At 40.7% G+C, this 20,332-nt stretch overlaps 3 protein-coding genes across 4 annotated transcripts; all 3 read left to right on the forward strand.

Annotated features, from left to right (window-relative positions):
- The first annotated feature begins 2,246 nt into the window (after positions 1–2,246).
- cnr1 (cannabinoid receptor 1) lies at positions 2,247–6,360 on the forward strand. 2 transcript variants are annotated; one of them, XM_047574057.1, is made up of 2 exons: positions 2,247–2,596; positions 3,220–6,360. In XM_047574057.1, exon 2 carries the CDS (start codon positions 3,265–3,267, stop codon positions 4,672–4,674), a length of 1,410 nt encoding a protein of 469 aa, XP_047430013.1. In that variant the 5' UTR covers positions 2,247–2,596; positions 3,220–3,264; the 3' UTR covers positions 4,675–6,360. The 2 variants fall into 2 exon arrangements, with proteins under 2 accessions (XP_047430013.1, XP_047430012.1); XM_047574056.1 differs by having other exon boundaries at positions 2,249–2,601.
- Positions 6,361–7,908: 1,548 nt separating this feature from the next.
- Positions 7,909–11,027, forward strand: akirin2 (akirin 2). Its single transcript, XM_047574352.1, has 5 exons — positions 7,909–8,444; positions 8,869–9,003; positions 9,551–9,700; positions 9,817–9,888; positions 10,339–11,027. The coding sequence occupies exons 1-5, from the start codon at positions 8,273–8,275 to the stop codon at positions 10,347–10,349; spliced, it is 540 nt and encodes a 179-aa protein (XP_047430308.1). The 5' UTR covers positions 7,909–8,272; the 3' UTR covers positions 10,350–11,027.
- Positions 11,028–12,005: 978 nt separating this feature from the next.
- Positions 12,006–20,332, forward strand: rars2 (arginyl-tRNA synthetase 2, mitochondrial). The gene is made up of 20 exons (XM_047574201.1): positions 12,006–12,139; positions 12,285–12,358; positions 12,461–12,563; positions 12,712–12,795; positions 12,960–13,060; positions 13,155–13,210; positions 13,413–13,496; positions 13,564–13,640; positions 13,775–13,933; positions 14,046–14,152; positions 15,564–15,659; positions 15,785–15,845; positions 16,281–16,357; positions 16,589–16,713; positions 18,355–18,422; positions 18,508–18,617; positions 18,768–18,863; positions 18,947–19,021; positions 19,132–19,195; positions 20,073–20,332. The coding sequence occupies exons 1-20, from the start codon at positions 12,047–12,049 to the stop codon at positions 20,157–20,159; spliced, it is 1,797 nt and encodes a 598-aa protein (XP_047430157.1). The 5' UTR covers positions 12,006–12,046; the 3' UTR covers positions 20,160–20,332.

A 20,332-nucleotide genomic window follows, 5' to 3' on the forward strand; every position in this document is an offset into this window, starting at 1 on the left:
TTATGTTATGCCTGATTGGTGTATCTCCTAAACATCAACATGTAGCATTTAGCTTAAAGCACATCTGTGTTTAGGTTTTTTGTTGTTAACCATGTGACTATAGACTGGCTAAAACATCAGTGAAAAACATTCGTGAAGACACGAATCATCATTTCACTGCCCCAGACTGTAAAAAAACCTTTAGACCAGCAGTTTCTGATATGAATTTGTTTGTTAATGTTGTATTTTATTATATATAGCTGCTATAGTTTTTCTTTACTTATTGTTTTACTTCTTTTATTATATAGAAACAAAGATGGATCCATCATGGTGACTGCAGAAAAGTGTATTGCTTAGTGATGAAATAACTTAAACAAATGTAGGGGCAATATTAGATACACAGCTATTTGACTTTTATTTGATGGCTCATCTGCAGCACTGTACAAAACAGAAGCCAGAAGTCAACGCAAAGGTGCCAATAATGAAAAGGAGCAAGAGCATGATTAAAAGAGAACTGCGGCATCACAGATGGGAGCTACTTAACAGTGAAAGTGAATCTGAAAAAGACGGTCACCTCCTCCAGGGTTGAAGAGGAGAAACCGGAGACTGGGAGATCATTACCTCAAGCCTGTGTACCATCAGAGAAAACCCGAAGCATTGATGTTTCCCCCGAACAAGGAATTTATCTGCTCTGCTCGAGCTAATCGGTTATCAACAGTCGAGGAAGGTTTTTTTTTTTTTTTTTTACTTTGGTCTGCTCTCAGGTTTGTGGAGCTCAGACTTTATCTGTATTTAATCCAGCGGATCGCATCTGTGAACAATGTGTCTGTCCTCAGTTTGTCTTCATATTAATGGGAAATAGCCAGGAGAGGGTTTAAAAGTGACTCACACACTAGCACTGCCAACCCGCCAAAATACAGTTTTTTACCAAAAAAGGACAACAAATGAAGAAAAATCTAAAGGTCCTTTCACATTTTCCCATCTTTGTTATACTGTGATTAAATGTATATCCTGCATACTGTATATATACTGTTTCTGATCAGTATTCCCGCGGTGCTCTGAGCTGTTGCACCATATAAATCTAAATGACGAATAAGGTCTGTCTGAGCCCAACGTTTGTATCATTTGCTGACTTTAAATGTGCATTTTTGGGAAAAGTACATGTTGTTCATATCAGATATCAGTGATATTAATATTTTACACCTGTGATGGTTATGATAGAGCTGTAGCCTCAGTCCTGGAGGGTTTTCTTTCTCTGTCTGCCTCAGGCAGTCTGAGGCTGTGAAATGTTAATGCATCCATTCTGATTTTATCCGCAACAATGCAGCCACTCAACTCCTCTGGCCCGCGCCGTCGGCTCTGCTACTGTGTGCAACAGTGCAAAGAAAGGCAAACATCCACGAGACGTTTGAATGGACGGAAATTTCATTGTTCACAATCAGTGAGTTGAGCCTGGTTTTTATGAAGGACGAGAAGAGGCCACGTCTTTGTTATCGCGATCCATAACAGGATCTGACTCTTAATTTGTTGCCATGTTAATCTCATTGAATGTGTTAATAACTGGGCCGTCCAGAGGAGAAGGGACATTGGTGCAAATGTGAGGTGCAGACAGAGAACAAAATGTGCGTGAATCAGCACTGCTCGACCCTTCAGAGTCTCGCTGTTAAGTGCATCATTTCCACTTTTCTTTTGCATTTTCAGTTCAAATGCATGCTAATTTCTCAGGCTTTGAAAATGTTGGTTCTGCATCATAAAAAATGTGAGGGTGTCCGGGATCAGCATTCGCAGCTCACCAAAACGATGAAGTCTGCTTTCTGTTTTTTTGAGATTGTCAATTTTGGTTAATTATTCACACAATAAAAGGACATGCTCTGACTACCAATGAAGTCTGCAGCCTCTATCTGCCTCTGAGCGCGTTCACGTGGAAGAACTCAGCGCCACTGAAAAGCAACCTTCAAGAGCACGTTTTGTATAAGACGTTAGAGCTTTTCGGTCCTGCAAAATGTTGACACCTGTGTTTACAATTCATGTATGAATTAGGAGGATGAAATTATCAATTCTTTTCCCCCCCTAAGCTGTTCTTGATCTAATTTTTCACGCCGTGTTGATTCCGTTCTTTGTCCGAGAACATCGTCTGCAAAGAGGAGCTTTGGGAATTCAAATAAAATCCTGTTTTTTTTATAAGCCTCGGCTGTCGTCTCTCTCGTTCCTTATGCACTTGACAGCGTCATGGGTTGGGCAGATAAAGCTGTATGGAAACACGTGACGGGGCTTGTAGGAGCGACGCTTCATAAGTGTGAAGACACAGAGAAAGGGATTGGAGAGGCGCTGGAGGCGGCAGTAGCAGCAGCAGCAGCAGCAGCACCAGTAGTAACCTGTATCCACAGAGCAGGAGCGCACTCCAACAGGAGCGGCGAGAGACTTCTGCGGACATCTGAAAAACTTACGCTACTAAGAGAATCTAACAAAACAAACTAATTATAATGAAGATTTCATTCTAACACGTGCACGCTGGTTGACTCTCCTTTTATATAACTGACTTGTGTTGGATGATGCGCTTCTGACTTGGATTAACGCACGGTGATAAAGGGCGGTTCTGCGCACTTGGGAAAATTATGTAAGGTAAAGAGACACCTTTTCATTTTATGTCTCATGTAAGAACTTTTAACGTGTTGTTTGCCTGATGCATGAAAGTATTCATTATTTTAATGTAACTATTTGTGCGTAAAAATAAGATAAAACACATTTTATTGTAGATTTATAGAGTTTTAAAACGTTAAAATAAATGAAGTTTGGTGAATATCTAATAATCTATCTTTTTATTGTCTATTTATCTCGTTAGTGTTGGAGAACATTAGAGTTTCCACATCTGAGCAGATGTAAATCTTGTTTAGTCAAACAGAGGCGTTTGTTTTCCGTTCTTTCTTGCGTTTTTGTGAAGGTTTGCTGGGATGAATCATATCTTCGTTGTGTTGAGGAGTGCACATTACGGGACATTGTGAACACTGTAGTGGATTATGTTCTGTGGGGGACTAATAAAATCTGTTAAAACGCTCTAATTTATAAAACTGTCAATTAATTCTTGATTTTAAATGTCTGCATGTGAAAAATGTAATTAATATATTTAATAAAATTTCTGTATCTGGGTTGTAGACTCAAATGTTCCAAAAAATACATATATAATGTGCACATGAGTCTGCTTTCAAAAACACATCTGAAATGTTTGTCATCCATTTGTAGGTTATCCAGGCGTCTTAGACTGCAGTATCACCCTCAGACACAGCCATGAAATCTGTGCTGGATGGTGTTGCGGACACCACCTTCCGGACTATTACATCTGGTTTACAGTATCTGGGCTCCAACGACGCCAACTACGAGGACGGCATCAGTGATGCAGACTTCAAGGGCAGCTTCTCTCTGCAGAAGCCCTTATCTGCTTTCCGCAGCAACTCTTTCCCGAATAAAGTACCCTCAGATGAGGAGCTCATCTTCAAGGGCATCCCCTTCTTCCCAACTAATGCCACAGACTTGTTTGGCAACAGGAGCTCCTTCAAAGATGAGACCAACACCATCCAGTGTGGAGAGAACTTTATGGACATGGAGTGTTTCATGATCCTGACTCCCAGCCAGCAGCTGGCAGTGGCCGTGATGTCTTTGACTCTGGGCACCTTCACGGTGCTGGAGAACCTGGTGGTGCTCTGTGTCATCCTGCAGTCCCGTACGCTGCGCTGCCGTCCGTCCTACCACTTCATCGGCAGTCTGGCCGTGGCTGACCTGCTGGGCAGCGTCATCTTCGTCTACAGCTTTTTGGACTTCCACGTTTTCCACAGGAAGGACAGCCCCAATGTTTTCCTCTTCAAGCTGGGTGGAGTCACAGCGTCGTTCACAGCGTCAGTCGGGAGTCTCTTCCTCACCGCCATCGACCGCTACATCTCCATCCACCGGCCGCTCGCCTACAGGCGCATCGTGACACGGACCAAGGCCGTCATAGCCTTTTGTATGATGTGGACGATCTCCATCGTCATCGCGGTGCTACCTCTGCTGGGCTGGAACTGTAAACGTCTCAACTCTATTTGCTCAGACATATTCCCTCTCATCGATGAGAACTACCTGATGTTCTGGATTGGTGTAACCAGCGTGCTGGTTCTTTTCATCATCTACGCCTACATATATATCCTGTGGAAGGCACACCACCACGCTGTGCGCATGCTGAGCCGCACCTCCCAGAAGAGCCTCGTTATCTATTCAGCAGACGGGACTAAAGTGCAGACCACTCGCCCCGAGCAGACACGCATGGATATCCGTCTGGCCAAGACCCTGGTGCTCATCCTGGTGGTGTTGGTCATCTGCTGGGGCCCAGTGCTCGCCATCATGGTCTACGACCTTTTCTGGAGGATGGACGATGACATCAAGACAGTATTCGCTTTCTGCAGCATGCTCTGCCTGCTCAACTCCACCGTCAACCCAATCATCTACGCCTTGAGGAGCAAGGATCTACGGCACGCCTTCCTCAGCTCCTGCCACGCCTGCAGGGGCAGTGCCCAGCAGTTGGACAATAGCCTCGAGTCAGACTGCCAGAACAGAAATGCCAACATTTCTGCCAACAGGGCCGCAGAGAGCTGCGTGAAGACCACTGTGAAAATAGCCAAAGTAACAATGTCTGTGTCGACCGAAACTTCTGCAGAAGCTGTGTAATCGGCCGTCGCAGAGTAAAAAACAAAAAGAAAAGAAAGAAAGAATGAAAAACTGTGTAAATGTCATCCTCCATTCCACACAATAAAGCAGAAGATAGGTTCAAATCCTCTCCTCAAAGTGTTGACTTACATCCTCACATAGACGCTTTAGTGGTTACGTCATTTTACGTTCACGTACGAGTACACACGGTGTGCCAAAGTGCCAAATGGTATTGCAAGCGCGTAGAAAGGACCTACAACTGGGAAGGATTATCAAAGACTATCATAAGTCTGCCGTTAACCATAGACTTCATGATTAGCGAAGGCATATTATATTTTTGTACCGTGAATTCAGGTTTTGAAAACAATATATCTTCATTTACGGGATAAGGGGCTACTGACATTTTTAATTAGACATGTTGTACTGTGTCATTTAGACTTTAACATGTGTCTTGCGCCATAACTATAACAAAATCCTTTGCGCCTTGACTTTCTACAGGCTTCATGTACATGTTGCACATAGTCATTTCTATCAGCAAACGGAAAAAAAGGTGTTAAATTGATTGTTTTTCTTTTTCCCATATTGCTATTACATAAGTGACTTTTGTATTAGACTATTTTCTGACAAGACTCAATGAGTGGCAAATGTGTGAAGAGATTCTGGAGAAGCGGGAGGTGATTCAAGAAGAAAAAAAAATACATAAATAAACTCTAATCAGAAAGAGGTAAATGGACTCAGAGCTTGTGAAATCTGAAGTGGCATTTTTCTGTGGCAAAGTGATCATTAGTCCCTGATGTCCTTTTCTTCAGAGTAACGTGTCTTTTGTTCGGATGTATACTTAAACAAATGTACAGTGTTTTCTTGCAAAATAAAATGCTCGAGTTGACTCGTTCAGCCGCGCAGCCTAGACAACAATAACACCAAGCGTAAAAACTCGAAGCTTGAACAGGTCAGAGCTGAATTAGGACGCAGTGTGCTGGTCACTACTGTGTGACACTGACGTGGTTTCTGACATTAGCTGCTTTCATTCAATGTGTGATTTTACTGGATTCAGCCTTGTGTGTGTGTGTGTGTGCGTGTGTGTTTGCGTGCGTGTGTGTGGTACCTTGTGACCTGGTGATATACAGTATTTCCAATCCCCTAAGCCTTTTTGATCATTGCAGTAAGTTGTTTTCATGCTACTGTCGCAGCGGGGCGTCATTTCGGAAAAACAACAGCAACCCATGCGCAGGGCTAGTGAAGTACTTCTGGCGTAACTCTGAATAACAATAATAATAATAATAATTAAAAAAAAAAAAAAGTCTGCTGTTAATTTTACTTATCGAAGCAAAGAAACAAAAAAGGTCTTTTCATTAGCTGGTAACTTGAATGGGAGTTTGTGTGTATGCATTATGTGGAGCGTTGATAACTGACCTTACAAAAGAGAAGATGTGACTTTTTCTAATAGACAATGTAGTACTTTTAATCTAGAAATCTCACGGCACAATTGTTCTGTAGACATTTATCTTGGTGTAAAGTTATCCAGACAGCTGTTTATCAATATGCTTTGCTGCCTCTTGTATTATTGAGTATTGAAGATCAAAATGTCGACTGTCAAGTGGCTTCTGTACATTGGTGGCATAAATGAGGACTTAAAAATCACAACCAGTCAAGTGTTTTTAGTATTGCTGTTTTCAAACTTTTGAATAAAGTTGCAGCTGGTGGTCATTTTTTGCGTGCTGTTGTTTGATTGATTAATTGGTGGTGAGAAGGAGGCTCTGACACATCTTCTTTTGCTTAATCTATACAAGCACTGATTCAAGAGGAACACACAAAAAGTCAAACCCTCAGCGATCAGTGGTGTTTTAGTGCCCCCTAGTGGAGGATCTGACATTACTGGCAGACTTTCTGAGCAGAGACGACCTTTCACCACATGGATTTTAGCTTTGTTAAAGTTCCCACAACCCCCGAAATGACAAATTGCCGGTAAATGTCTTTCACAGCATCCTCCGACAGCAGCATCTGCTCTCCTTTCTCCATCTCTTGGCTTACAAAGGGCGGAAAAATTGCAACATCTGTTCATGCACATTTCTATGTCAACACAACTTTGTTCACTTATCTATGAAACACTCATCCATGAGGAGGCTTCACTCTACCATGTGTGCAAGGAAGATATCTAAACGATACGATATCTAAGTCCATCCATTGATCAGCAGCTGTTTAACACATTTTAGGGACGAGAAAAGCATCACTTGTCTGATACATTTCTCTGTCTTTTGTAGTGTTAAATCATTGGTCAAGGACGACAAGTCACAGACGTTTCATATACCCGCCAATCAGATGAAAAATAATACATGAATGAATCAATAGAATAAATATAATTAGATTGTATATGCCTTATTACAATTTTTGTTATTATGAATTTTAAATTGTTCATGGCAATCAATGATGGACTTGATCAGCTTCTCAGGTTTATTCTGGAAGATGATAAAACAAAAGAACAGTTTAGTCTAGTTTTCATTTTGTACTTTTGGGCTCAAGAATAAGTGATGAAATACAACGTGGCTAACACATCCTCTTGTACCGTTCACAGCTGTGGCTGAGGAAGTGATGGATGGGAAATGTCTGTGGTGGTTTCGTTTCAACACTGCAACCTGCTGTAAGCTTTAAAAACTTGATCAACTCAGGCTTTTTTAAAGTAATTTGTTTTTATTTCATGTTTAATCATTGCACATCACCAGATTATATCGTTTTTTTTAACCTTATAGAACTAACAACAGCGTAAATAGCAGCATAATCTTTTGAATCAGAAATCGACTCTTCATTTGTTAAATCATAAACAACACTAATGCTGAGAAAAACACCAAACTACTAAGAACTGGCTTTCAATAAATGCATATGGTGATTATTTTAATCAGAAAGACCCGAATTAATCTGTAATAATAGAAATAAACGTTTGTGATATATAATAAATGAATTCGAATAAATCGTCGTACCTCGAATTATAAGTATAAATAAATAAATCAAGCTGTAAATATATTTGCTTAAATGTATGTATACATTTTTTGTGTGTGTTTTTATTCAAAACTTTTAAGTGAAACTAAAACTTCTACGTATGTTTAGGGGCGTTTGTTAACAAACAAAACAAATTTGAAAATAGGACGTTTTCAGAGCTTTCGGGAAATGTAGTATTCAGGCTAATGAGATTAATGATCACGATGAGCGACAAAAACTACAAGTACCAGAATGAGAGTGTTTCTGCGCATGCTCAATAGCTACCAAACAGAAGGAGGAATAGAAGGTAAGCTAGTGGTTTGGTTGGAAGAAGATACTCAACTGGACCACTGCGATTAAATCTGAAATCATCTGATTTTACACTTTGTTTACGTGAATTTATTTTTTCTAGATCACTTCGAGATACGTTGAGCATCATAACTTGTTTTAGATTTGTCAGTAGAGGACAACGGCAGACGAAAAAAGTGCGTATTTCTCTCAACTCCGGAATCGCTGCTACCTTTCGAACTTGCTACCGCTAGCTAGCATTAGCAGAATAACCTCGGGCCCAGGCCGGCGGCTTTCTCCGATAACAAGACATTTGAAGTTCCCAGTCTCATATTTTTTGGCCTTTTTTTGGAGAGAGATGGCTTGTGGAGCTACTCTGAAAAGGACTCTGGACTTTGATCCGATAATGAACACGGCATCCCCTAAAAGACGGAGGTGCGCCCCGATCATGTCTCCGGTCTCTTCACCACAGAAGTATCTGCGTATGGAGCCCTCGCCTTTCGGGGAAGTGTCGTCCCGGCTCACCCCTGGTAGGAAATGCTCTCCACGTTTGATAATTTAGTATCTTTGTCTTTTAGGGTATGTTCGTGTCATCTCTAAGTGTGAACTGAGCAGTGTTAGAATCGGTCAAATTAGCATGACCCCAGTATGGGGGTGTACATTAGATAAAACTCCACACGCAAGTTTAATGAGTCTTATTGCTACTATTTATAGTTAAGTAGTCAATCTTGTATATGATCTAGTGATCATGAGTGTCTTTTGTCTATTTTTCTTTCGGCATACAAGCTTTATGAATATAAAGATTTGATTGTTATGATGTTGTGACATCACCAAGTGAAATGGTCAGATATGCGAATACTGTGATGTCTTTGTCTCTGTGCAAACACAGGGTTGTGTACGTGAAGATCGTTGCCAGCTAACGCGCAACAACAAATGTTTTTCTTTCTACTTCAGAGCAAATTCTACACAACATCAAACAGGAGTACAAGCGGCTGCAGAAACGCCGGCACCTGGACAGTGCTTTCCAGCAGGCGGAGGGCTGCTGTCCTCTGGACCTTCAGAACATCTCTGGTGGATCCGCTCTACCAGGTAGCTAAGCTACATGTGACTTCCTTTAATCGGGACTAGTAGTCCCCCAAAATACACCAGTGTCCTACTCGAGCTCAGAATTTAAAGCGTAATTGCATCCACGTTTCATCCACGTTCATTTTTTAAATTGGTCGCAACCCTGGAAAATCCCACAACGCGTGCCAACTCCTAAAGAGGAACAGACGCAACACCCTTCTTATTCTTTCACTTTCTTTTATTATGCTTTATTTATTTATTTTTTTTTCAATGTGCACTTCTGCAACAAAGTCGATTCATGGGAAGGGTTTATTGTGGTGAATTACCAGTGTTACCCAGAGGTGTGGTATAGTGCGCCATTTGTAAAGCCTTCAGGTTTTTATAACTGATGTTAAGTTCGCACAATGTTCAGTAAAAACACTAAAAAAACCCATTAAACTCAGGTTCAACTGTAATAAAATCTGTGCAGCAGAATCAGCACAATAATGAAACACAAGACAGACACTCGTTACTGCTTTGTTCTAGGTCATCTGTCTTGCATTGACTGTGCGTTCCCTGCCTTTACGAACAGGTACATCCTCAGGTGCCTCGTCTCCCGTCAGGAAAGAACAGCCTTTGTTTTCCATCAGGCAGGTGGGCATGATCTGTGAACGACTACTGAAGGAGCGAGAGGACAAAATCCGCGAGGAGTACGATGAGATACTGACGACAAAGCTCGCAGGTGTGATTTAGTTTCCAAATGTGATTTAGTTTCCAACGGAAACGTTTCGTTGTGCTGAAACCCTTCAAAATGCTAATGAAAGTTTTTTTTTTCTTCTTCTTCTTCTTCTTCCATAGAGCAATACGATGCGTTCGTCAAGTTCACACATGACCAACTGATGCGAAGGTTCGGGGAGCAACCTGCAAGCTGTGAGTGTTTATTATTCTTCAACAAGTGCCAAGCTGGAATCTGGCTTTAGCTTTTAAATGTTGACATTGTTTTATATATATATATATATATATTTTGCACATGCTAGCTCTTGCCCAACTGTGGTTCAGCTTCACAAATAGTGATGCATTCAGATGTTATGTGAGGGTGGAGGCTGACTAGGGACAATGCAACCACATCTTATACTAATAGATCTGCCTAGTGTGCTCATAGTTAATGAAAACATAACACAAAAACCACATGAGCTGGTGTGATTAGTAAATATGTTCCTAATGTTTTAAAGAAGAGCAATTTAAGACGAACTATAAGCTTTAGTAGAGAAGAATGGGCCGCTACATCTATTAATTAAATCTTTTATGTGTAAGTATTAGTTAATTTGCTCTGGTTTGATATTTTGTGTTCATGATATTCATTGTCGTTTCCATCCACAGATGTTTCATGAGTGTCGGCGTCTGCTTTTTGAGGATTACCATTTGCTGCAAGCTTCTCCAGGGACTCGGTGGGCCTAGTTGGACTTTTTCTCCTAGCTGTGCCATATCGCCTCTATGTGGACTGTGTGCCTCAGGCATCAGTTAGTGGCATCAACGTTTTGCTGTTGCTCCCAGAGTTCGGAGAGGGCTTCCCCGCTGCCGACACGTCGGAGGACTTTCTGTGGCTCTACCTGTGGCCTCTTAAACTGCCGTGTTCATATTTATTTGGCTTTGTTCTGATGCCTTCATAAAAGGCTGACTGCCTCCACATCACCCGGCCTTTTGATTTTACTCTATTTTGTTATACCGAGTTGTTTCACAGAGAGGATGTTAGCGGCGCAGCTTTTCTATGTGTTGTTCTTGAAAAAAAAGGGATTGGACGACGACGAGTGGACAAAGGCAGCTTTCAGACTGGACTCCAGGAACAGTTGTCTTGGCTTTTTTTTTTTTTCTCCTTATTGTTTCAGAATTGTTTAAACTGTGCTGGTGATTACTGCTATTACATTTGTATACACTGTATTTTTTAAAAACATTTCTTTTGCTTGACTTCTGTTCATTGTATCAAATTTTAATGGTTTTATTCGCTGTAGATATATAGGGGCTCTGTTTCAAGAAAAGCAAATGAATAAAGTCTTTACAAAAAAAATGTTCTTATTGCTTTAGAGTGTGTTTTAATAACCTGTTGCCACCATTTTCTTTGAAGGAATGCCAAACATCAGTGATGACTGTGTTGATACTGTGTCACCATGTTGCTCAATACTGACACCAGTTGGATCTTAAACATCATTGCAGGCAACCAAGTTGAGAGACACAGCTGACACACTAATTCAGTGACCTAGTAATATTAAGTTAAGTTTTATATTGTATATATTATTATTTTATGTCTTAATCTAAGTTTAAAATATTTTTTTTAAATATACAGTCAATAAATAATGTGCCACAACATGTGAAAATGTTGTGAATGTCTTGTTGCTTAAGGGAAATTTTGTAAATTTTGATTCAAAAGTTTTTCCAATGTCTTGGCATTCAGGTTATTACGTTGTTTTGATGCAATGGGGCTTTTTGGCTGGAGTTATAGACCCGTGAATGTGCAGAGAAGTTGACCAACTTGTGTCTAAAATAACTTGGTATTTGGAAATGAATCTCCAAATAGAACACACAGAATACCAAACAACAACAAAAACTTAAATATGTAAAAATTTCACTTTTTGACATTGGACAATCTATATTGTTTTACATATCGTTTGTTTTGGATTAAAAACTTTTGATTATATAATTTTTTTTTTCATTACTTTTGTTTTACAGTTATATTAGGGGCGAAAATGCTCACATTACATTATTATAATTTATTTTGTGTAACCAGCAACTGGAAATCACGACGACAGCTTTACGTTATCTTTATGTTGCCAAGGACAACGTTCAGTCAACTTAGTTTAAAAAGCGTTGTTACTGGGTTGTAAAGCCCACAATAACATCAACAACGTAAAAAAACGTGGGTACGTAGTTGCACAAATCAGAGTCACTCTCCGGGAGCAGCTGAGAGTGAAAACGAACGAACCATTACGTTTAGGTGACGCGGTTTAAGAGCGAAGCGTGTGATTGGACCAGCTGACCGGAAGCGGCGTGGTTAACCAGGAAGTACAGAGATCATGTCAGTGTGAACGGTCCAATGAATGGATTATTGACCTTTTTATCACAGTTTATTTTCCTTGTACGTTCAGGAAACATGGCCTCCTTCTTTAGAAGAAGAATTGCAGAGAAGGTAACGAGGCTGAAAGTCCTGAAAATGAGAAATAACACTGTGTGCTAATGCTAACATGCCTTGACCCTGGAGCAAGTCACAACAACAGAAGAGAGTTAACATTTTGAGATCTACTGAAATATCATGTGTTGTTTTTATTGTCTAGCTGAGCAGGACTCTGCAGCAGTCCGAGGATGCCCTGATACCAGCTCTGGCAGCAGTTCCGGTTATGAAGAAACAGTTAAGTGTTTGTGTTGCTATCATTAAAGCTGTATGATGCTCCAGGTGTGTCTGTCTTCTCATCAGTTTTTAAAGCTTCCATCTTGGACTTGTTCCCCTCAGGCAGGCTGCTGACTTCAAACTGTCAATTAACACTTTACGAGACAATGGGATTTTACCATCCAGTGGAGACATTCAGCTGCAAGCAGAAGACTTGGCCTCTCAGGTAAGATTCCTCACATACAAAGGCTCCAGAAACAGAACTAGTACGTTTGCAAACTGATGCATTTATTTATTACTTGATTGAACATATGTAGTGTTTTTGGATTCGGTGTTAGGTGTTTCTAAAGTATAATTCACACTGTATTATTTAGTTAAAGCGGGACAGCATGGTGGAGGACATCTTTACTGGACGTGGACTGGTTATGTTTAAAGTGAATCCTAAGCTCCTTGCCCAGGTTTGTGTGTTTTTTTGTTTTTTTTTACAGTGAAAAATGACAATAAAATAATCCTGAATCTTGATCATAACCCAAACTTAAACTTCATTGCAGGCAACGTAGTTGCGAGACTCAGCTGACATACTAATTCAGTGATCATAACCTTTCCGATTTATCTTTTCTAGAAATTGTTGGAGCCATTTGGAAAGGGTGAGGATGACAAATTCGGGTTAAACAGTGAACTTTTTAATAGTCTCAAAAAAGGAACAACATTAGTGGAGTACAGGTAGGTTTGTTTTTTACGTTTTCCACCTCTTAGCAACCAGATGTGTCTCCACCTCAGATATTTTCTAGTCAATAACATGGTTTGTGTGTTGCAGCTCTCCAAATATCGCCAAAAAGTTTCATGCTGGACACTTGCGTTCTACAATTATTGGTGAGTATGAGATAAAGTGTGTTTAGAGCTAATGGCACAATAATAATGTTGATTAACATCCGTGTAAGCAGCACTGACAACTACAGACTTTAAAGAAGAGTTTATTTTTCATTTGTCAAATATTGGTGCATTTCGTGGTTGCACAACAAATAATCTGTGGCCATAATTAAAATTAACTCAACAATATACGCTCCCTCTCCAGGTAACTTTATCGCTAACCTGAAACAAACACTTGGAAACGATGTCATTCGAATGAACTATCTCGGAGACTGGGGCATGCAGTTTGGTGAGTACTAAATATTCAAAGTGTGAGTGTATTTAAGTGAAAATCTGTAATAAATGTTGGATTTCAGGTTTGCTGGGAGCTGGCTTTGGCCAATTCGGATGCGTGGAAAAATTAAAACAGAATCCTTTACAGCATTTGTTTGAGGTGAGTTTGGAGGAAGACGGATCTCTAATTGTAGCTGTCTGTTGTTTATCTTTTGAGTCTTAACTGCTGCTAAAAAAAAAAGGCTTTTCTCTAACAGCACCGTGGTGGTTTGACGGTGTTTTTCTCATTTGTAGGTTTACGTACAAGTCAACAAAGAAGCCGAGCACAACGAGGATATCAAGCAGGCTGCCAGAGACTTCTTTAGACAGCTGGAGCAGCACGAGAGCCACGCTGTGTCGTTATGGCAACAGTTCAGAGACATCACAGTGGAAGAGTATCAGCATGTTTATAAGGTACAACCCACCAGACACCTCGGCAACTTAATTATCTCAAATAAAATTGTGTGAAATTGAGTACGAGCGTAATAATACGAATCATCGTGAAATTCATGTCCAATCCTTCCAGCGGTTAGGGGTCCAGTTTGATGTTTACAGCGGGGAGTCCTTTCACCAGGACGGGGCTCAGGAGGTGGTGCAGCAGCTCCGGAGCCGAGGCCTGCTGAAAATCGCAGAGTATGTGACGGCCTTTGATGAATAAATGGTGGGAAAGGATATCAAGGACGTGTGTTCAGAGGCCGACAAATCAGCCAGAGGAGCACAGTTTAGTTTTAATAACAAGGCATGAACGATATGTGAGACTAGCACAGCAACATTAGCATTAGTGCCCATACGGAAACAGTACCACCAGTGACCACTAGGTGACACTAGTCACTGATCAGCTTAACAGCAACTTTTTTTTTTAGTTTATTAATAAAATAATAATGATTCCTCCTAAAATTAGCTGATTCGCAAACCTCACCTTTCGTTTTAGGTGTGAACCAGAATAAAGAGCGGTGGCACTGGGGTTGATCCTGAGCAGTGAATTAAAACATTTACAATGACACAACACAGTATTAAACTAAACCTCTTATTATAATATCACATGACTCATATCCAAGTGAAATTAGATGTTCCTTCTTTAATTGTGTATAACAGGAATGTCTTGGTCCCAAGCTAATTGTCTTATTATTATAATAATAATAATAATAATAATAACAATAAAAACTGGAAAGACAAATGACAAATTGCAGCCATATAATACGAGGGGTCAGCAGACTGGACCGGGAGCCACACAAACATGGCGTCTCTCAGTCCAGTTGGGGTTAATGTCCTCTCTACCACCGCTTGAGGGACATTTCTGTCTATTTTGTTGCTCAATGCTCCACTGGGCTCAGCAGCTGGTCCGTGCCTGTTGTTTGGTGCCAAACAGGTTGTTTGTCACTATAAAAGCAACAAAAGGGAAACCAAAACAAAGAGCTGACACTTGAGCTGAAGCTTTGTAAGCTTTACCCCTTTCATGGTGTAACATAAATATTACTGTGTGTTGGCGGACTATAAATCTTCTCAGTTGGGGCAGAACTTAGTTTATCCAAAGCTCAGTTTTTAAAAGTCTTGATGCAGAAAGAGATGAACTCGTTTTATTAAATATCTGTGAAGGTTCTCAGTCGTCCAGGTCATGATGATCCAAAGGGCTTTGAATAAAGGGAAGTGGACTTGTTGAGATGTTTCACGACTCATCCGAGCAACTTCTAGTGGGAAGACTAGTGGGAAGTTGAGGTTTAAATAGGAAAACTCTGTGGGTAACACCCACCAGTACTTGCTTGATTAAATCTCAAGATTTAATCTGCCATCTATTTAAAAGTGGCACCATTTTCTGGTCAAGCAAGTTTACCCACAGAGTTTTTTACTATTTAAACCTCAGAATTGAAGAAGCTGCTCGGATGAGTGACATCTTCAGGAAAACTCTGCAAGTCCAGTTGCCTTTATTCAACGCCTTTTGGATTAGTTTTATTAATGTGCTTAAATTCATTTCCATCCCAGCTTGAGGCAACAAGGACTGGACTTGATGGGGATTTATTTTTGTTTGTGTGTCTTTGTGTGACAGGAACGGGACCGGTGTGGTGGATCTTTCCGCGGACGGAGACATGAGCAGCGTCTCTACGTTGCTCCGCAGCGACGGCACCACTCTCTACATCACCCGGTCTGTGCTAGCTACGGTTAAACCATCACACGATGTTTACGCCTGTGGTGGGGAAGTTTACGTGAAATGAAGTACGAAAATATTGGACTGACTGTGGCTTGTTTTGCCTGCCTTGTGTTTCACAGAGATATCGCTGCAGCTGTTGACCGCAAGGAGAAGTACAGCTTTGATGAGATGATTTACGTGGTAAGTGGTTAGGGTGATGCTCTCTTTACCTCCTGTAGTCTGGTTTTTATGCACTCATCTGCTGTACAATTATCAGGTTAATTAAGCTGAATTAATCAGCTCTGGGTCATGTGGGTTGGGGGGAGGGGTCTACGATACTTGATCAAGTTTCCCAGCGTAGCGTTGAATTGTCACAAGGTGGTCAATGTCATTAACTTCTGCGGTTATAATGTTGTGGCTGATCGGTGTGTTTGTTAGTTGCAAATAAAATTGAACAAAATCATATTTTTTTAAAACAAGTATGGTAATTACAAATCTGTGAAACTGCGAAGATAAACCTTGTAACTAACAGCTTGAGAGTCGTTGGCCCACTTTCCTGTTTCACCGCCTTTTTTTACATTTTTGCCTTTGTTCAGTCAAAATTTTTCTGTTTGTTTTCTCTCTTCGTTTGCGCAGACAGACAAAAGTCAACAGAATCACTTCTACCAGCTTTTCCAGATCCTACTTGCCATGGGACATTCCTGGGCTGACAGGTAACATGTAACACACCTACACCACCCACCGCTGTGTCAATGGTATCTAGTAATTGGTTGAGTCACCTTTCACAGAGGAGAAAAATGGGCTTTGTTGGTGGTTATAGATAACAGATTCCTTATTAAACAAAACAAAATAGAATAAATTAAAACTACCACCTCCTCTTGTCATTGTGGCACATTTAGCGGTTTTAGTTGTAACTCAGTATTTTCATCTTTGCTGGTTGCCAGGTGTCGGCACGTGTCCTTCGGGCTGGTGCAGGGCATGAAGACCAGGACCGGTGACGTGGTGTTTCTGGAGGACGTGCTGGACGAAGCTCGGACCAGGATGCTCCACAACATGAGCCAGTCCAACAGTAAGTAAACGAATATGAACGAGGCGTAGATATAAAGGATAAATAAGGTAAAATGTACAGTCCAGCTGTGCTCAAGAAACTGACACTTTCAGTGTGAGTATGTGACAGTTTAAAGCTGCTGCACGGTCACAGTAAGTCTCTACGTTGCATTTGTTTGTGCCGCATTCAGTTTTAATTGATGTGAAGTCTTCACTTCTCATGACAAGATGTTGGCGATTTTCCAGGTGTTAACTCTGACGCAAATACAAAACTGCTACTTGTGTGCCAAAATAAAGTACTGTTAAATCACTGGAGCCTCAGGCGTTGCCCGTTGCCCCCCTAGCGGGCACTTAGCGGGAAATGAAAGTGACATGTTGTCTAGGTTGCAATATATTTAAAAAATTGTTCGGTTCAAAATAACTGGTGGGGAGTTGAGGTTTTCATATGGAACATCTGTGGGTGGTGCCCTCATGAAACTGTGGCCTGTAAATGACACAATACTCGACAGAATCGGAGGATGCTGTTCAGATTAACCTTTATTTTTTATTCTTTTCATAACACAAACAGGAGGTCATGTATAAACATTCAGTCACATTGAGTAATACACATAAGGGTGATAAACTTCACAATCTACATGTCTACATGTCACACTAGGTATGTATGTGACCCATTTAGTTCAGGGTGGGGTTCTCTAAGAAGAACAGCATCTGGTTATTGCTTTTTTACTTGCTGAGGATCTTTAATAAATATCTGTCCCTGTTATGTAGATCCTTTGTTATGTTCCCCAAATAAAATGAGACACAAGTGCGAAGTCAATATCAAATCCCAGAATCCTCTTTGTTGTAGCTTTTATTTGGGTCCAGAAAAGTTGCAAGGTCCAAAAAATATGAGCATGGTCTGCCATTAGTCGGCCACATTGTCTCCAACATTGGGTTTGATGGCCTGTTTATTTTGATTTTATTTTGGGTGGTTATGAAAAACCTCACCAAGTTCTTCCAACAAAAGCTTCTCCAACACTGTGGGTTTGTGGTCGACATCTGAGTGTGGGAAGACTGCAATTTCTCTTTCCCATTTTTGTTTCATACAATCTGTTGATAATATACTTGAGTACAGATTCCCAATAATTCGTCGGGAGGACTTTGAGTTATAAGCTCTTATGAACATTTGTATAACCCCAGATTGTTCTTCTGTACCCTGACCTTTCACCTCCTTTTGATAATAGTGTTGTATTTGTGTGTGTCTATACAAATCTCGTCTTACTCGACCGTATTTTCCAGACACAGACTGAAAGTCCATTAATTTCCCATCCTTTACTAATGACGAGTAACCAGGCTGTGATTTAAAAGAAGTTTTTGGGAGAAGCACGGCCCCTCATTTAAACCGCTGTGGTCACGATGTCAGAAGGAACGAATGTGGGGAACGCACAAGCTGTTGTGTCACCAGCATCACCCATCTGTTTCTCTTTAAAGTGGGAAAACATGCATATAGATAGATAGACAGATAGATAGATAACTTACTTTCTTACTTACTTTCTTTCTTACTTTCTCACTTTCTTTCTTACTTACTTTCTTACTTTCTTTATTCATCCCCGAAGGGAAATGAGGTTGTCACAGCAGTCCGGTTTCGAGGCTAAAACTAACTGCTGATTGGCTTTTTCCACAGCAACGAAGGAAATGGACGACCCAGAGGACACGGCAGAGAAAGTGGGAATCAGTGCACTCATCGTCCAGGTGGGTTTTTAGGTCCGATATTGAGTTTGTCTGTGTATTGATCAGGACTGACCCGTTTTCTCCTGTCTTCTTGTCTTTGGTTCAGGACTTTAAAGGTCCCCTGCAGTCCGACTACAAGTTCGACTGGGATCGGATGCTGCAGGCTCAGGGCGACACGGGCGTCTTCCTGCAGTACACGCACGCTCGACTCTGCAGGTCTGCAACCGTCGGCTTTATGAAAATATTTGTCCGTGCAACCAATTCCGTTTACCTCCATTATTAAGCCAAAAATCAGTGCACATCTATAACTTCATTACACGTATCACAAAGAGTTAAGGACCTAACTCAGACATGTTGTCGCTGCAGTTTAAAGCGGAGGAATGAAGGCTTGGAGGCAGCCACGTTCGACCCGTCGCTTCTCCCCGAGCGGACGAGTGTCACCATCCTGCAGCACCTCCTTCGGTAAACAAAATGAAACCTGCAATCCTTAAAAAAGTTTCCCAGCGTTGCTCCACCTTCACCAAATCTTTTATGTTTGCTCGCAGTTATGACGAGGTGCTCTACCAGTCGGCCCAGGATCTGCAACCCAAACACCTTGTCAACTTTTTACTGAAGCTGTGGTACGGACCAGGATGTGATCCCTGTCGCTGAATGTTTATCTGCTAGCGGGAACGGTGACGTTACTCTCGGTGGGTGGGTGTTAACTCTCTCCGTCTTGATGCTTTCCCAGCCACCTGATCGCCTCGGCGCACAGAGAGCTGCCGGTGAAAGGAAGCCCCCAGGATGTTGCACAGGTACAAAGAAAAATTCAATTAAATACACAAATATCACAGTGAATCAATGACTTCGTGTCTCCCAGAAAACGTAGAATAAAACATAAACTGTAGCAAACTAAGAAAAAGATGACCAAGAAATTACCCTCTTTTAATAAAGGCTTTTTAAATTTTGGACCTCAAGAGTGTCACCTTTTTCTTAGTTAGTAACAATTAGTCTTGTTTTATGTTTAGTTATGTTTTTTCATTTATCCAAAAAAAGCAGCACTTATTTTTGTCAGTTTTTTTTTTTCCATAAACAAAACCAACTTCTTTCATATTAAACGTCCTATTGTACTATTATACTGGACACACAAAGGCCGCTATGAGCCATTATTCTTTCTATGAATTATACCATCAGTATTAATACTCTCAGTATTATCATTCTGTTAAATTACCACTAAAAAAACACACAACTTCCACCATTTAACTTTTAGTTTTCATGAACTGTATGAATGAGGAACTTTTACCTGATGATGCTATTTGACCTAATGAGCAAAAATGTTGTTTACTATATTGTAATATACAGTTATTTGCCGATTATAACGTGGAAATGCAGCAAATTAAACGATACTATTGTACTTTTGTATCGATAGTCTGCATCTGTGGAAGTGTGTGATGAGCACAATTCAGCCTTTTGTTTGCATTTATTGAACGATAGCACGCAGCAGTAGCAGCTCTGCAGTGATACAATAATCAGGTTGAACCTGTTGGTTTAAAACCAGGACCAGTTATACTTAAAAAGTCTCTCAGCGTTGGAGGACCAGGAGCCCCTGTTGAAGAGCTTTGCTTTAATGTGTTACTGATGTTTGTTTGTAAGATGTTTTAAAGTGCTCTCTCCTTCATTTTATTCTAACAGGCAAGGTTACGTCTGTTCAGTGGCGCCTGCTCAGTCCTCGCCAACGGGATGAAGATCCTGGGCATCACGCCGGTCGATAAGATGTGAAACTGAAGTCTCTGACTTCTTTGTCAATGCTATTTCACTGCAGCAGAAGGTGACAATACTGTTGTTGTAAATTTGTACTGTAAATACAGAGCCTTACGTTTTCAGAATAAAAAAAAAAAAAAAAAGATTTTATTTGAAAGTCCACTGAAGGAGGTTTATTCTGAGGCACGATT

Source organism: Mugil cephalus, chromosome 21, assembly GCF_022458985.1.
Source record: "Mugil cephalus isolate CIBA_MC_2020 chromosome 21, CIBA_Mcephalus_1.1, whole genome shotgun sequence".
Lineage (NCBI taxonomy): Eukaryota > Metazoa > Chordata > Actinopteri > Mugiliformes > Mugilidae > Mugil > Mugil cephalus.

Excerpts from the sequence above, each read along its gene's own strand:
- rars2 (XM_047574201.1), top strand. The coding sequence starts at position 12,047 with ATGAATGGATTATTGACCTTTTTATCACAGTTTATTTTCCTTGTACGT. Across the intron at positions 13,934-14,045 it reads AGTATCAGCATGTTTATAAG|CGGTTAGGGGTCCAGTTTGA; the intron begins GTACAACCCACC and ends CAATCCTTCCAG. Across the intron at positions 19,196-20,072 it reads GCCCCCAGGATGTTGCACAG|GCAAGGTTACGTCTGTTCAG; the intron begins GTACAAAGAAAA and ends TTATTCTAACAG.
- cnr1 (XM_047574057.1), top strand. The coding sequence starts at position 3,265 with ATGAAATCTGTGCTGGATGGTGTTGCGGACACCACCTTCCGGACTATT.
- akirin2 (XM_047574352.1), top strand. The coding sequence starts at position 8,273 with ATGGCTTGTGGAGCTACTCTGAAAAGGACTCTGGACTTTGATCCGATA. Across the intron at positions 8,445-8,868 it reads GTCGTCCCGGCTCACCCCTG|AGCAAATTCTACACAACATC; the intron begins GTAGGAAATGCT and ends TTTCTACTTCAG. Across the intron at positions 9,004-9,550 it reads TGGTGGATCCGCTCTACCAG|GTACATCCTCAGGTGCCTCG; the intron begins GTAGCTAAGCTA and ends CTTTACGAACAG.